Source organism: Archocentrus centrarchus, chromosome 14 (assembly GCF_007364275.1).
Source record: "Archocentrus centrarchus isolate MPI-CPG fArcCen1 chromosome 14, fArcCen1, whole genome shotgun sequence".
NCBI classification, from domain to species: domain Eukaryota; kingdom Metazoa; phylum Chordata; class Actinopteri; order Cichliformes; family Cichlidae; genus Archocentrus; species Archocentrus centrarchus.
Genome location: NC_044359.1, coordinates 31,328,957 through 31,346,255, shown reverse-complemented (window position 1 = coordinate 31,346,255; position 17,299 = coordinate 31,328,957). Strand labels below are relative to the sequence as shown.

Below are 17,299 nucleotides of genomic sequence, written 5' to 3'. Positions count from 1 at the left end.
GGAGCCACTTGGGAGCTGAAAGAGCCAGCTCTTCTTTGGGAGCCGAGCCTAAAGAGCCAGCTCTCTGAAAAGAGCCGGAATTCCCATCACTGGTCAGATGCCCGAGCCACCTCAACTGGCTCCTCTCCATGTGGAGGAACAGCGGCTCTACTCTGAGCCCCTCCCGAATGGCCGCACTCCTCACCCTCTCTCCAAGAGAGAGGCCAGTCACACTGTTTGCAGTCGAATGCCTTCTACAAGTCCACAAAGCACATGTAGACTGGTTGGGCAAACTCCCACGCACACTCGAATATCCTGGAGAGGATAAAGAGCTGGTCCATGTTGAATTTCTAAAATGAAACTCGTGCTTTCTTTTAATGAAAATTGCAGGAGGCGCTCAATTCATTTTCAGTTGCGTTTATTTTTCCATCAAAAGAATGAAGGAAACTTAACAACTAAAAAATATGGAAAACTTAGCAACTGAACAAGGATCTTAACAACTAGAAATATGGAAATTTAACAGCTAAAAATATGGAAAACTTAGCAACAAAGAAAAGAAACTTAACAACTAACAATATGGAAATTTAACAACTAAAAATATGGAAATTTAACAACCACAAATATGTAAAACTTAGCAACCAAGAAAGGAAACTTAACAACTAAAAATATGGAAATTTAACAATTACAAATATGGAAACTTAACAAGTAAAATGTGGAAATTTAACATCTAAAAATATGGAAAACTTAGCAACAAAGAAAGGAAACTTAACAACTAAAAATATGGAAATTTAACAAGTAAAATATAGAAATTTAACAACTACAAATATGGAAATTTACCAACTAAAAATATGGAAAACTTAGCAACTAAACAAGGATCTTAACAATTACAAATATGGAAACTTAACAAGTAAAATGTGGAAATTTAACAACTAAAAATATGGAAAACTTAGCAACAATGAAAGGAAACTTAACAAGTAAAAATATGGAAATTTAACAAGTAAAATGTGGAAATTTAACAACTAAAAATATGGAAATTTAACAACTAAAAATATGGAAAACTTAGCAACAAATAAAGGAAACTTAACAAGTAAAAATATGGAAATTTAACAACTAAAAATATGGATATTTAGCAAGTAAAATATGGAAAATTTAGCAACAAAGACAGGAAACTTAACAAGTAAAAATATGGAAATTTAACAACTAAAATATGGAAGGTACAATAAAGAAAAAGATAGAATAGAGAGAAAGGAGTCAAGAATAGCAGGGATCTGTCTTCAGGAAACATAGCTAACACCAGTGAAACTTGTATAGTGCAGAGAGATTGTGGAAAGTAGTTGAATTTGAATTGACTTTCCTTTAGAAAGCCAAAAGCCAGAAGTGACTAAAGTCTAGAGTAGAGAAAGTCTACTTCAGACTGGCTCAGAAAAGATAAGAGATCCTCTTCAGGATTGCTGAACAAAGTGGCCGTGGGTTGAACTGGTGCAGCTTCAGCGGACGCTAATGTGGATAGAGAGGCATCCACAAGAGTATTGGAGCTGATCTCATGCTCAGTGTGACAGTCAGAGAGAAGAAAGAAAGGCTCCTGAGGCTGCATGGCAGGAAGGCAGGCATCAAGGTCTTCACTGAGAGACAATAGTTCTACTCCTGCCTTGCTGAGTGAGGTTGCCTCACTTTCAGGTTCAATGGGTTCAGCAAAGGCAGCCGATGATGTAGATGAAGGGGCTGAGCTCAAACCTATTGCAGGAGTCTCGGTGATGAAGGAAGGACTCCTGAGCTGCTGTGGCGGGGAGGAAGCCTGAGAAGCAGGGAGGGTCTGATTTTCTTGCGGCACGTGGAGCGTGCCACACACAGGCACACTGGCCTGTTGAACCTCCTGCACAGGTGTCGGTGCAGATGCTGCAACACAAACAAAAATGCAGTGAGTCTTCTGAGACTTTTAAATACACCTCCAAGACAAACCTTTGATTCCTAAACCTGCAGTAAGAAGCATTTAATAGAAATATTGATTAAATTGACATTTGATATGAAAGTCACAGTGACTTCAGGTCTTCTGGACATCAGGCAGTTCTGGTAGTAAAATTTAGTGTTTTGAACATCTGTAATAACCCTGACCTTCACCTGAAGGTCTGAGTGAGCAGGTTTCTCTTGTTTTAATTTGAATGTTCAGTAGCATTCAAACTGCTCAACAAGTTTCAGTAAGGCTTACAAATATTTCACAAATATATTTGTCATCTGTTGCAATGCACAGAATTTACTGTCTTCGATCTGATCCAGTGAGATTCCATTTTTGACTGGTTTTCATCACATTTCACATGAAAAAAAAATCACTGTGGTTTCCAGAAATCTTCTCTTACCTGTGCTGCAGGCGGACCTTCGGATTCTCCTCCTCTTTTTGGCCTGAAAACAAACACATTAGACATGTGAGCCGTGAGCTGATTCAAACTGTGCAGTGACAGTGCTTCAATGCAGTGATGTGGACATGTGTGACTTGTATGCTTTCACTTTGGACTTACATAGTTATCTTTGCTGGACCACTGCGGATGTTGTTGGGCGTGGAGCATCCTTTCCTCCTCTGCCTGCTCGTAGTATTTTGCCTGTTGGGCCTTTGGCAGCGACTTCCACTGTGGACAGAAGAACACACTGTCAGCATCCACACTGCTACTACACATAACTACAGGACAGCTGGTACACATGCACAAACATGAGCATCAAACATTAACAGATGCATAAATCTATGCAGAGTTACACACTTACCCTCTCTCCCACAACGGCATTGACTGCTGCACTACTGCTGTTAATCAGTTCAGCCTTGACCTTTGGCCTCTCCTCATTCAAAAACAGCATGAAGGCATTGGGTGGCTTCTTCACATACACCCGGTCCTCATCATCCTGATGCTCATGACGCTTCCTCTTTCTACAGGAGTAAAACACAGAGTAAGAGCACAAGTTACCACTGTGTACAACTGTGAGGAAAGTATTTTAAAAACACAAGTAAAGCTGTGAAGCTGAATCAAAGCTCGATTAAAGGAGGCTGATTACAATAATTCATGCAGGCATCTGCAGATAAATGACAGTCAAACTCAAAAAAAAAGTCTAAAAGCAGCAGAGCAAACTTACTTTGGAGAGGGTGTGTTGATTGGAGGAGCAGCAAAATCACACACCAACACACCGTTTCTACACAGATACAGAGAGACAGATATGAGATAATGAAGGTACAGATGTTCAGCAGCTGTGTTTACACGTGTGTTTTACTTACAGTACTCCAATAGGATGCAGGTACTGGGTCATGGAATCAGGAATCTGGAGGACACGGGAACACTGGAAACACAAAGCACAGAACAGGTGATGAGACAAGCTGCAATAGTATCATTTATCCATCACATGGCAGAATTTATCCTCTTTTTAAGACACTGAAACTGAACATGTGACATCTGTGAGATGAAAACACATCTGGAGGACTGAAATATTCAGGTGAATAACCATAATGTGCCTGAATGTCTGTGCTGAGGCTCACAGAGGTCAGTAATATGTGGAAGAGCACAGTGTGAGAACAGGAGCTTACTGGGTCTGAAGGAGCAGCAGGAGGAACAGCGGCTGCTGTGAGGACGCCGTTTGCAGGCCACTGATTCAGCAGGTTCTGTGGAGGGAAGGAGAAGGTTCAAAATCCATAATACTGACACTAAGTACAGCATTTCAAAGACCACATGATGAACACCACAGAAACAAACAGCCTGTGCAGAGAGATCTAATCCTCACCAGATTCAGAGAAGATTGCATGAACAACACAAAGTACAGAGATCAGTGTGAGGAGAACATCTGCATAAAACTACATTCATCCATAGTTTTTAATGTTCTTGAAAGCTTCACTTTGCTCTCCTGAATTATTCCTTTTGAATTATGACTCACTGGCGGTGATTACATTTAATGATCAGCAAAGCTTCACACCACAGTTATACACCAGTAAAATACAAGGAAGGTGACAGCAGACTTTTTTCTTTTATCCGGCCTGAAGCATCCAACACTTTTAAGTACCTCTATCAATAAAACTCTAATCACACCTGTCACTACCTCTGCATGTCTTACCTGTCCCTGGCTAACAGTCCCTGGCTGAGTGCTTAGGTGAGCTGGCACCATGGTGTAGGGAGCAGCTATTGGGGGAACTTGCTGCTCAGTTACTGGAGGGCCTACTCCCAGGATGGTCCAACCACCAAAACCTCCAGGCAGACTGACTGCTGCTGGCTGAGGTGGCCCAGCAGGGGAAGAAGGTGCAGGTGGAGGATTTGGTGATTGCTCCAACAGGTTGAGTAAAATATCCTCAAGGTTGGAGTGACACCCTTCCCTCTCCATCCACTCCACATGCTGTTCAGTTTCTTGCCTGATGTACATCTCAGTGCTCTTTGTGTAGAAAAATACAAAGTCTGTCTGGGATCCTGTGGCACACATTCATAGGATGTTTTGATCCTCTTAAAATGGGACTGACATCTTGTACATCACACAGACTAAACTACAGACTAGTATTACGTAGGAACGAGGTGTACGTACCAGCTACATCAGTTAGTTTTAGAGGATTTAACTAAAACTTTAAGTATTTAAATAAAGAAGTCAAATCCCTTTAAAAGTGTTGTATTCATAAACTAACTGAAACCAAGTCACAGTTCTTACTGTGTACTTTGTTATGTAACAGGATCAGAGTCAAATGTAATGCACTGTTACACATGCAGGTACCCAGTTATACTTGTATTTTTTCTTTTAATTTGTTAAAATAATGCATTTAACTTCATTCAGTGCTCGATCACACAACATCTCAGTGACTCAACCTGAACTTTCTACACTTTGTGTTCAGGTTGAAGGACACAGCTAACAGCTAGCCACAAGATTTTGGGATAATATTTAAGCACAAACACAAATTGTGGCTTAAACAAGTCGTGTATCATTTAGAAGTTCCACTGTATGAACCTAAATGACCTTAAACCATCCATGTAAGTACTCACCAAAGATGTTCAGTGAAAATTTCTTCTTTCTTGTAAAGATTTGTTTGGAAAATGTTGGCGTCTGCTGCTCCAAGAAGTTTGTGCTCACACAGTGAAGTTCATTGGAGAAGTGAATCTTGTCAGTTTAAAGATTCTGTGTTTACGTTTCAGGTTCTAGAACACTGCAGAGCAGCTATGGTAACATCACTTCTGAACATTACATTCCACTCCTGTCTGTTTCCAGCATCTCCTCATCCACTATCTTCATCATGGCCGGATCAACCTCCTAGTGTAATAAAGCCTTTTTCTTTCATATGCATAATCCTCAGGTTTATGTATTTACTATTACTAAAGTATAATTAAATTTGATTAATAATAACAAGTGTATTTATTTCAAAGAGATAAAGTATATTGTTTGAATTGCGTATTAATCAGGTTACAAAATAAATAGCATATATTTCATTGAATTACATGTTATTTATGTTTAAGTAATAAACCAGATTAATCAAAAATGCATCACATTAATGCAGTTCCTTTCCATGCAGTACAATCTTAATGATGCATAAGAACAATCAGACCACCTTGTTGATTCAACAGCTTTATTAACATTAAACCTTAAAGACATGAAATTACACCATCTGAGGTACTTTGTGTAGATTAAATATCTTTTAAACACATAACTAGCTCCTACTAAATCTGGAAACAAAGACAAATGTAGTCTGAGCTGTACTTTTCCAGAATTTACCAGGATTTTCTGGTACACCTCGAATGTACGCTTCAGGTTTTTTGGACAGCTCAGGTTGAGTGCGTAGATCAGCCCATAAAGCATCACACAGGCATGGCTGAGACTCTGCAGGTTATGGAGAACTTCCACGCCTTCCAGCACAACACCAACATCAGCAAAGCATCCATTACCTGGACCATCAGGACCATGACCCTCTGCTCGGACAGTGTAGATGCCCATGCTCTTCTCTGCTGCATCTGCCTCAGCCTCTCTGGATTCAATGTCCTGGAACAGAAAGAGGACAGAATGATGAGCTGTGTGACCCTAACCTCGAACACCAAAATCTAAGCAGCTCATCCTCAGGCCAACTGAATGTTAATTTGAAGGTATTTCTTTAAAGCGCTGCATATATGCGTTCATGAGAATGAGATGGATGCATGTTCAAGATAACAATGACCTTAAGACCTTTGATGACCTCCTAAAAGCCTGGAAAAAAAAGAAAAAGTCATAAGGATGCATTTTGTGTTCTTGTTAACATGAGATTATACACAGTCTACTCTCAAACCGTGGACTTTTCAATCAAGATGACAACAACAATTAAAAACTTTGACAATCATCCTTTACAGCAGTCGTCTTGTTCTCACTTGTTGATGGGTTGATCCACCACTGAGGGTAATGTTTGTGCTTCTTTAAGACAGAGGGATTTCTGGGGACACTGCAGAGCCGGCACTTTTCCCAATGAAGCCTTTGACCTGCCAGAAAAAAATGCAGTTAACAAAACGCCAACTAAAAATACACAGACATCTAACAATACAGAACCAGGAACCCCCCACTGATTTGATTCAGAGATCAGTGATGTAAATACATAGCCAGTAGCTGTAAGAGCCAAATAAGATGGTGCAGGGAAAACAAATTGAAGAAAAGGAGGAAAACCTCTCCAACCACCTCTCCCTCTCTTCTACCCTCCGCCTTCTCTACTCACCTCTTCTCTCTCCTAAGATCTTGTAGGGGTAAGGTTTATTCTCCTTCTTGCACTCTTCACTGGAATAATAGACTTGATGCAGTAGCTCCACTACTTCCTGACAGGAAGACCTTTATTTCCTGTATATACTATAAGTTTAAGTGAATAATCAGGTGTGCAGTACTACTCGTGAATATTGTGCACTTTTCGCTAAGGTGACAATTAAAAATCTGACAATTATCCTTTGAAGGAGTAGTTTTGTTCTCTGAGCCTGGGCACCTGATAAATCACTTAAAACAATAGTATGGTGCAGGAAATAAAGATGCAGTCTTCGTGTATGGAAGTGGTGGACTGTGTGCATCAAGCCCGTTAAGTCTGAAGCTGACTCACATTGTGTTTTGCCCAGTTTTTTGCAAATTGGTGACAAAACTTGACCTTGTGATGTAGTCAACAGGGGAGGTGCTGGGCAGTATTGACAAGCTGAAATGATTCAACTTTTCAGCACCTGTGAAGAAGTGAGCTGTCTTGCATTGGCCTAAGAGAGGACAGTAGGAGTAAGAGGAAGGTTAGAGGGAGGACGATAGGGATGAGAAAGGGCCAACTTTTCCTAACCTAACCTCGTCTCTCCCTTTACCCTTCGGCTGTTGGAAACACCCCCTTCTAGTCAATATTCAGCCCCATCAGCAAAAACAATTCATGCTTCCAACTATACTGCTTTATGACTGACCCCTTGACATCCGACTTTGGCTTTACTGACTGCCTCAGATCCTCAGCTGCCTTTTCACAGAGAAAAACAATAATTATCCCATTGTTTCTATCCATGGACAGCAATCCTAAACATACTACAAGATATGCTAATGGAGGAAGACAGGAATGACATCTTTGTAAATTACATTGTAGAAGAAAAGAATTGAGAACAACTCATTAAGACCAAGAGATAAAGACACCTTTTTAAAAGGTGTGTGTGTGAAATTACACTGGTGGGAGAGAAGTGGGTATGAGAGAAAGAAAGATACAGAGAGGACAGTAGGGGACAACAGTGAAAAGAGCAGGATGGATAGAAAAAGAGACTGAGAGGAGAGTAGATGAAGACACAAAGTATGAGAGGGAGAGAGTGTGACCTGGAGAACAGATAATCAGGCTTGTATTGGTTATAGTTTCAGTTAACATGTCCACGTACTTGCCGTATCTTCAAAGAAGATGACAAGGCTTCGTTCTGTAGGATGTTTTCAAGGCGCTGGAGTTTGTAAGCAGACAGTCCATGACATGCATCCTAGTGAGACCCCCCCCCCAAAACAAACAAACAAGAAACATTAGAATCCAGCTGATCGAGAATCAAAATGACCTGACATTATTTGAAAGGCATTTCCTACTTAACACTTCCAAAACATGCTGCTGGGTCATAAGAACTATGAAGTGCCTGTGTCCTCACCTTGTTGTTTTGGCGAGAATTGTCGTCCCTGGCATAGTGAAGGCGTTTAGGTGCCCCAACACGGCCCACGTTATCCTCAGGTTCCTCTGGACCAAGTGGATTTACTTCCTACAAAGTGACAGCACTACCACCATTTGCCTTATGGGAATTTCTCATTCTAAACAAACAACCCATTCGACTCAATGATGAACTATTGGTGGTCAAGGTCAATGTGTCCTCATGTCTATGACATTCCCATGAATGGCACAAGTTATCAGGCACATCTGGATGGAAATTACATCTGGCACAAAGGACAGTAGGCTGACATACCACGTTTTCTTTAACCAGTGTATCCAGGTTATCATTGAGGTAGCTGCTCAGACAACTCCGCACACAATCACGCCTCACACTGATGTCTTCATTCTGGGAAAAATAAATAAATATTTTAATTGCAGATTTGCACGAATCAGAGAAATGCCATATTTTGCATTCATACCGCAGAATTTCGTCGAAAGTAACGATTTTGCACCTACGAAAACAACCCCATGGCATGGAGTTCTCAAGCTCACCTTTATTAAGCAAGCAGACAGAGCCTAACTTATTACAAAATGAATGTGTTAAATGTTGTGGACAAAGAGAATGCGATCCAGCTTGCTTTGCAACTGCTGTTACTAGTCATTTCAACCGGTCTTCAAGAGGTCCACGTGACTGATTCAGGAAAAGATTTGCGGGTTCGGCGGTGCGATTCGAAATGTAAGGGACAGCGAAACACAATGGATCCTGCCCACCCTCACATTTTGTGGTATTGGGGACTAGTGTGTGTTTGCTGTCTATTTGAGCTGTTTCTTTTTAGGTGATGGAACCAGCCAAGAAAGAGGAGATTTTCCCTGTCTGGGAACATTTTGAGCCGATCTCTCCTAATAAGGTGGGCTCATAGTAATAAATTATTACCCCAGCTTCATCTGTGCCCTTTGAAAGGGTATTTTCTAAAACAGGCAAAATCATTTCAAATAAAAGAAACCGCCTGAAGCTCAGCACTGTGGCAAAGCTGTTATATCTAAAAAAAAAATAATAAAGTGTCACTAGTGATATGAGCACAGTTACAAACCGAGTAACACAATCAGATTCACATTACTACCCCTTCCCAATTTACTTCCACTTTCCCTCTTGACCCCACCATTGTATCATAAATACAGACACCATGTTAATTAATTCAGGAGTTATTTATTGCCATCACAAAAATAATTCATTTATTCTGTTCAAAGTTTCGTGCACCAAAGCCACTTTGTGATTATAATCACTCTGCCTGTTTTACATTGATCGTCCACTTGATGGCGCAGTAGAGCAAATGAAGCTTCGACCCATGGGTTCACCGATTAAATGAAAAGCTTCAATGCCTCATGAAGGTTCATCCATAAAATCTATTCAGAAAACAGTCTTGCTGAACAAAGTTCCCATATTCTGGAAAAATCCACGCACAGCAGAAGATATGACATTGTACCGATTCTGTTATTTGCCTTGTAAACATAAACTGTTGTCTGAAAATAAAGAATTAAGAAACATTTTTACTTTTGACTGGTATGCCCTCACAAACAGATTCCACATACTGTATGTGTGTTCCTACAGTCTGTTTTGAAAACAGAAAAAAATTAAGTTAGATACAATGCAAACATTCCCACTTATTTTAATTAGGTTTAACACTATTAATTATGTTAATACTGTCAAACAGACAGGGAAATCTTCATGAAACCTTTAACTTGTTTCTAACAGAATTCCGGCTACATAAACGTTGGCGTTTAGTGTGAACCTTGGAGTATCTAAGATCATTGTCAGTCTCATTCCTGCAGGAAAAGGAGCAGCAGAGGAGGCTCCCTCCGAGGAATAACAGTCCTGTGGAGGCCCATCCCATGTAGAGCGCAGCACCCAGATCTATCCTCTGATTACTGGTCAGGTCAGGGTTGAACATATCAGCTGTGATGGTGTTTGCGGTCCAGCTAACTGGTAGGACCACCAAGGTGGCTGCAATGAGAAAAAGAACTCCAGAAGCTATAGCCACTTTGGTCTTTTGCCTTTCGTCTGGCATAAAGTTAGTGCACTTGCCCCCAACCACACCAAGCAGAATCCCAAAGAACTCAACGATGATGGCGATGACAATGAGCTTTCTAGCAGTCTGCAAGTCTTGAAGTAAGGTCAGCGTAGAATCATAGGGTTTGCACTGCATCTGGCCTGTGCTCTGCATCACACAGTTCATCCACAAACCCTCAAAGATGATCTGAGAAGTGGCAATGGTGGTACCAATGACAGAGACTTTCCACAGTGGAAGAGCACAGATGATGATTGTCCCTAAAAAGCCAATGATGGCCAAGACCAACCCAAGAATCTGTCTACAGCTAGCCGCCATGATGAAGCCCTGTTGATCTCATCAAAGAGGAACGATAGTGTGTCCTGGAGAGCTGCAGGAATTTCACCGAGAGAGAAGGGTGCAGCAGGTAGTTGTTGCCCACACAGAGGAGGAGTCGACCGTGGTCTCCTGCTCATTGGTTATATTGTTAAAGGAGGTGACAGAGGAGGAATTTTCTAGCATGAGCTGAAATAGGTGTGTGAAGAAATGTCACCCAACCAGCTTGCTTCAAAACACCTGTGGAAATGACGGTTGAGTTTCACATATGTATACAAAGAGTGATATGAAACACCCCCCCCCCCCCCCTCTCCCAAAAAAAACACTGTCATGTGTTGTTCTGGAAATTTAGAAAACAAAAAAATTCAAATAAACACATGTAGGTTTAGCTTGGATGATACAAAGTATCAGGGACTTGTGAGCAGTGCTGAAACACTCTGGTTGTGAGAGTACTCTGTGAGAATCTTAGTTTCAGTATCAGCTCTTTATTTATTCAGAACTTTGGGACTAAATACAAGTTGAATCAGCGAGTTTCAGTGTACATCATGGACTCCTTCAGTGTCACTGAAATGTGTGAGCTTTATTCACAGCAGATACTAATGTAGCGTTCCCAAGGAGAACACACGACTTTCAGAGTGACCGCACTACCGCCTGATATGGATTAGTGACATGCAGGAGTTTGAACGCATATGAAGCAGCTTTCAGCGACTGAACTCCCTGTTCTTGATAAATGCTCTTTTACTCCCAGAACACACATTTTTAACCTTATCACTCACACTTCAGTGGCCATGGAGCTGCCCTGCAAAATACTAGCTTGTCATCAGTAGTAACTTGGGGTTCAGTGTATGTCATGATTATAATTCATGGCATATGCAGGGTCTGGGAAGACAATTCTACAACAAATTTTAAATATATATATTAAAATCTTATACTGCATTAAATCTGCATCTTTAGATTTGCTCAGTATTCTGTTCATTGTGTGTATTGCAGATATTTACTGAGAATAAATCTGAGAGCTGCTGTAGGTGACCCAAATTTGTTACTGAAATGTAAATTTACCATTTTAATTCAAGGGTTTAACAAAAGTATTGTATTTGTTTTTTCGAATTTTAGAAGCTCAAAAATAATTTGACACTTGACTGAAAGGCAGTTTCATGGCCAAATGATGACACAATAGAAAACCAATTTCACCACATCTAACCAAGTCAAGGAAACTCTCGCGGAGGAAGGAGTGTCATCCTGCCTTCACACTCCTCTATATAAATAGAGGGTTTACGCCAAGGTGCAAAGCACTGGTTACAAATGACTAAATTAGACTTTGGTACAAAGTATGGAAAAGAGCCAGCACAAAGAAAACACTGCACTAAAGAAAAGAACAAAATAAACTTGTGCCTAAATGATGGGCAAAGTTTGAAGGAGAGACAAAGCCCATGATGAGCAGGGTGAATTGTGACGTGTACAGCGCTGTACTCTCTGCTCAGCCAAATTCACCAAAACCGATTGGACAGCACTTCACAGTGTAAATGGATAATGACCCAAAACATACTACAGCTCAAAGCAAAGAAACTGAATATTCTTCTATGGTGAACTCAGTGACCTTTATGCCAACCCTACAGTTCGTGGTTTTCAATTCCCAAAGACAAAGCTGAATGCAGACACCAACATGTGAGCAGCAGCTGAAGCTGGCTGCAGTAATGGCCTGGCAGAGCATCTCATGGGAGGTTATAGGTAGTAGACTCCAGACAGTAACAATTACTTTCATCCAAGCGTCAAAAACCAAGCCTTATACTTAAAAAAAAAAACAAAACAAAAAAACTGTCCAATTACTTTTGAGCCTCTGAAAATGGGGGACTGCATAAAAATGTAAAGTTAATGCAATTCTTTGTTAGACCCCTTGAATTAAAGCGAATGCTGCACTTTTAATCACATAATGATCATATAATGATACAATTGATCACACTTGTTCAGATTAAAAATTTTTATTCAATATAAAATGATCACAATGAAAAAACTGATAAGGTCCTGTATTTCAAAACCTTTAATCAATATTTCATATATGTTCAGTCTCACTTGAGTTTAAGTATAAAAGCAAACATGCAAAAAAAAGCAGGAAGTTGAAATTCAAGATTCTCAACATTTACTGTGTAAATGTAACAAAGAAAAAACAAAGCAAGCAATAGCAATGCAATAGTAGCAGTAACATCTTACATGATCACATCCATATCATTAGTTTCTTCATATTTAACAGGACAGATTTGGAAAGTTGGTATATTTGCACTTTAAAAGCACAGAATTCAGAATACATGCAGTACTTATGGTACATGATGGATCAGTTGATTAACAAAAACTTATCTATAATTTTATGTAAGCAAAAAGTATAGAGAAAACTTTGTTTTAAGCGATTTCTTAAAACAGGCGGCTGCTTTTACTGCTCAGACAGCTCTCACTTTATCTTCTGTGAGCAGTTAGCCTTCTGCACATGCTCAGTCAGTTTCCATCGGCTCAGGAGAGAAGAATTTAAAGAAAGCCTTCAAACTCTTGTCATCTACAGCCTCTGAATTGTTGACTGCATTTTTAAATGCTGTGAGATTTTTGCACTCAACGAGCTTTTTCACACCAACCAAAATGTCTTCCCGTCGAACGTATTCGCACGCGAGGTATTCCTTCAATACGTCAAACTTTTCCCTCTCCACCATCTGGATAATGACGCGTTTAATGATGTCAGAAAAAGGCCAACCATACTCTATGACACTCTGGGTTTGACCCTTCGCACTGTTGTAGGGAAACCCCGCTGTATGCACTGCAACAACATTACCGTCCTCGTTAAAGACAGGAGAGCCGGAGGAGCCAGAATACGAAGAACACTGATAAGTCAGAATGTGTCTGCTTTCAAAGAAACGATGAGTAACGAACTGAACGGCCTCTGGATTATCCCTACGGTGTCTCTCCACAGCCTGACTGCGGTTCTCAGCTGAAACAATCAAACAGGGATCGATTTTTTTCACTCCGCCATTCGGATGCCCGATAATGCAAATTCCACCACTGTGACAATCGAATCCACAGTGTATTAAAAGACCATCAGGCAATGTGGGCTCAGCACTGAGCCGTAACAAAGCCCAGTCAGCCCCAGGACAGTAATCATAGCCAACAACCTCTTCCACGTCTACAAGGCCATCATTCTGCTCCAGACTTTCATATGAGAAAATTACAGCAATCCCCTCAGAAAGCCAACCGTTATCATTTCTGATAACATGGGCATTTGTGAGGACAAATCTGCCAAACAGGAGGAAACCACTTCCACGTGGTTTCCCATTTATTCTCACCTGACAAACAGAGTTACTGAGCACCATGAGTTTCTTCATCGTTTTCACATCTTGGCATCTTTGAGCATTGCTCCCAAACTCCAGACGCAAAAGATTCTGGATACGAGAAAGCTTAGGAACTTGAGTTTTCCTGCCTTTTATTGAATCTTTCAACTGTGAATCTAAATCATTCCACAACTGTTTTGAACCAGGTATTATTTCTGGAGCCGTATTTCCACACAGCTCGAGATTCTTTTCTGGTTTGTTGTCGTTCTCTGGCTCAGCTGTGTTTGGCTGCTGTAAAAGCACCTCATTCCTACCAGCATCACTTGCCGGAGATTCACTCAGCGGCACGTAATCATCAAGACTGCCCGGCTGACTTTCTGGTGGATCAGACTTGTTGAGCAATTTGATCTCAAACGTTTTACCATCGAGATCGTCGACCAGATTGCTCATCTCTGTGTTTACGTCAGTGTTGGTGTGAGAAAGCGCGCAGTTCTTTTTAAATACGGTATTGAGAAAACGACCATCTCTTCGCAGAGCTTGCTTCAGTTTTTCCCCCTTGAATGCATAAACAGTAATTTCACGCAATTTTCTTAGTGCTGGATTTTTCAAGATCATGACGATGTTTTTTCCTCCCCTCGCCAACACATGAAACATCACAAGCTTGCTGGATGGTCTGAGATAACCAGAGCCACTAAACTGTTTCTTTGGCTTGTCTACAGCTTTCACAAACTTCAGAATTAGACGTTCATTTTTAATCAAACTGCAAGGAAAGTGTGAAGTGATCACTTTCCCATCTCTTATAATAACAAGCTCTTTGTCCTTTTGTTTTTCTGCAACTTCTCTGAACTGTGGACTTTTTTCCAGACAGTCTTCAATGGTTTGTGTCCGATTGCAGGTACTTTTAGTGAACTGCTTCTTGTGGCTCCAGCGCCACTCAAAAGAATGAGTCTGATGAACCTCCTTTTCCTACAAAAAAAACAAAAAAAAAAACAATTAGGACTTGCTTAAAAAACCTGCAGGAGAACTTCTTTCTATTCAAGCAATTACTACTTTAAACATCATCTTAAATTAACTTGCATTACTAAGACAAATCTAAAAACATGCACCTATAAATCAACTATTCAATTTAAATGTCTGAAAATGTGCAAGTGTTTCATCATTTCTTTTATTGCCAACACAGAAAATAAAGAACGAATAAATGAAACCTTTGCAACAGGTTTTCGATTGGGAGGTGGAACGTTTTCCTTATCCTGGGAATCTGTCGTTTCCTTGAAGTAACAGAGAGAAATATTAACACCAATGTATTATACAGTGTTTTATTTATATATCATTGATAAGCAGTAAGGGGCTAGGTGAAATTGCCAAACTGATAAGACACCACTCAGAACACTCAGTCATAACAGTATAACACAAAGTCTGTTTAACTTTAGGGATATTAAGTTGAAGCCTGTCCAGTTATGAACCATAAAGCATTGTGAATCCATTTCACCTGCTTTGGTGCAAATCAGAAGCACTGGACAAGCAACAACAAGACAACCCCCAAAATAGAATGGTCTGCAGATGGTAGCCACAGACCACCACTCTTATTCCTCCAGACTCGTTTTCTCCAGTTTTGCATTTTGTTGATATCCTTGTGACTGCTGGTATCATGAGACAATACTTGCAGCCCATTTAGGATGCACAGCTAGTTGAGCTCCTCCAGGATGGTGCATCCACATTCCTTTTTGGGGGTTGTCTTGTTGCCTCTCCAGTGACCCTGTTGTCACTTATTTGCAATGGTTTATGCTTCCCAATTGGACAGGGTTAACTCACTTTACATTATACTATGATGATCAAGTGTGCCCTTGGGACTTTTTGAGCAGCGTACTGTTTGTACACTGTGGCTGCACAAATCAAAACATACCTGTACATAAATTAATCTATAACAGCTTAACTGAAGCAAGTATAGATCTGATTATAGAAGAAAATCAGCACCTTAGATTTTTCTCTCAGCACATCATTTCTGCTCGTCATCTTTCCGGTTGAATTTGACAAACGGGTACTGCAGTTTGTTGCCTGAAGGAAAGGATAAGTGATTAATTTCTAATTAATTACACTACATACTGCGTGTGCACTCATATAAACAAGGAATATATTAAGATGTATTTCACAACACTACAAAAGCAGATATCCAATGCCATTTTCCAGGTTAGAGGGGTTTCAAAAATTGGGTTGCATTTCATCACAGAGTTCTCAAATGTGACACTACAAGAGTTGAAAACCCAGTTTATAGAGATCTTCAGTTAAAATGAAAAAAATGAAACTGTGCACTTAAATAAATTGCATGCATTAAACAAGTGTTTTCCAATGTTACACGCTCCAGGGAGTCTAGAGGATTTGAGGAAGTAACAAAAATGTTGGGAGTGGAAAAAGGAGGAGGAAAAATGATCAAAATAACTAAAACTGTCGAGCTAGCTCACCATCTAAAAGCATAGAAACAACAAAACCTGTGAGTCAGATAATCAAAACAAAGGGCAGGAGTAAAGAACCACACACCAAACACTAAGAGGGTTAAAAACAAAACAAACAAAACAAAAAACAAAAATAAACACCCCCTGTTTGGGGCTCTTCTCTCCCTCAGGCTGGAAAGGTGGTACCTAAACCACAAAACAGAGCAAAACACAGGCAGAAGTCACAGGAGCCCCACAGAGGGCCGTTACAGCCAAAATCCTCAAATATATCAGTATAACAGAGACAATGCTGATGTCTATATGATATCTAGGATATTGTGTTTGTATTGTTATAACATTTGAAGTAGCCAATAATGAAAATGATATAAAATTAAACCTATTTAAAAGGACAAGCTGAACAGAAAAAAATGTGCTCTAAAAATTAAAGATTTAAAGAAAACATGCAGAATTGTAAGTCTCCACCACACAGCAGGATATTAATAATGGCACCATATCTGGTGAAGTAGACTGCGGTGCGACACCTGGCTGCAATGTTTACGGTAATTTCCTGCGAAAAAGCACAAAAACGGGCAGCACTCGTCGACATGGTTAGCCTATCGTTAGCAAGAAGTGCACGCGTTGAGGTACTTAAAGGAGTATTAATGCAATTATTAATACATATTCAAACTATTCGACACTTTTAAAACAACGCCGACGGACTAAAGATTAAAAAAAAACCCTCCTCTGAATGCCAAACAGGTTGAATCGGGAGGTAAATCGGCTCCCCTCGGTGCCGAAGCTAGGTCGAAGGCTGTATGTTATGGTAAGCAAAACCGGTGGTGACAGCATAAGTTTTCGGGTGTCCGGCATATTTACAAAACTCTCCAAAAGTCGCCGACGTCAGCGGGGGAAAATCGCTATATTGTCGTTAAGTTGGTAACACTGCAAAGACGAGTTTGAGTTAATATTTTCAGCTTTAACTTACCTAGAATGGGAGAAACAATCGCCCCCAGCCGCACGCAACGGCGTGTTGAACGGAACTAGGTACGGCTAACACAAATTTAGCGCCAGTTGCCAACTTTTTTTTTTTTTTTCCCCAAGAAACTTTATTTATGTACG

The 17,299-nt window shown here is 40.3% G+C and overlaps 3 protein-coding genes across 4 annotated transcripts; all 3 read right to left on the bottom strand.

The window, feature by feature from the left end:
• Positions 1 to 999: 999 nt before the first annotated feature.
• On the bottom strand, positions 1,000 to 5,106 carry LOC115792223 (transcription factor 7-like 1). 2 transcript variants are annotated; one of them, XM_030746676.1, is made up of 9 exons: positions 4,971 to 5,106; positions 4,063 to 4,409; positions 3,542 to 3,616; positions 3,236 to 3,297; positions 3,097 to 3,153; positions 2,734 to 2,893; positions 2,493 to 2,600; positions 2,334 to 2,376; positions 1,000 to 1,875 (listed from the first exon to the last, which is right to left on the bottom strand). In XM_030746676.1, exons 2-9 carry the CDS (start codon positions 4,363 to 4,365, stop codon positions 1,361 to 1,363), a joined length of 1,323 nt encoding a protein of 440 aa, XP_030602536.1. In that variant the 5' UTR covers positions 4,366 to 4,409; positions 4,971 to 5,106; the 3' UTR covers positions 1,000 to 1,360. The 2 variants fall into 2 exon arrangements, with proteins under 2 accessions (XP_030602536.1, XP_030602537.1); XM_030746677.1 differs by lacking the exon at positions 3,097 to 3,153.
• A 4,174-nt stretch (positions 5,107 to 9,280) lies between these two features.
• LOC115792256 (claudin-4-like) lies at positions 9,281 to 10,494 on the bottom strand. The gene has a single exon (XM_030746726.1). The coding sequence runs from the start codon at positions 10,444 to 10,446 to the stop codon at positions 9,787 to 9,789; it is 660 nt and encodes a 219-aa protein (XP_030602586.1). The 5' UTR covers positions 10,447 to 10,494; the 3' UTR covers positions 9,281 to 9,786.
• A 2,019-nt stretch (positions 10,495 to 12,513) lies between these two features.
• On the bottom strand, positions 12,514 to 17,299 carry LOC115792197 (protein FAM111A-like). Its single transcript, XM_030746639.1, has 4 exons — positions 17,166 to 17,299; positions 15,726 to 15,806; positions 14,957 to 15,019; positions 12,514 to 14,717 (listed from the first exon to the last, which is right to left on the bottom strand). Exons 2-4 carry the CDS (start codon positions 15,762 to 15,764, stop codon positions 12,927 to 12,929), a joined length of 1,893 nt encoding a protein of 630 aa, XP_030602499.1. The 5' UTR covers positions 15,765 to 15,806; positions 17,166 to 17,299; the 3' UTR covers positions 12,514 to 12,926.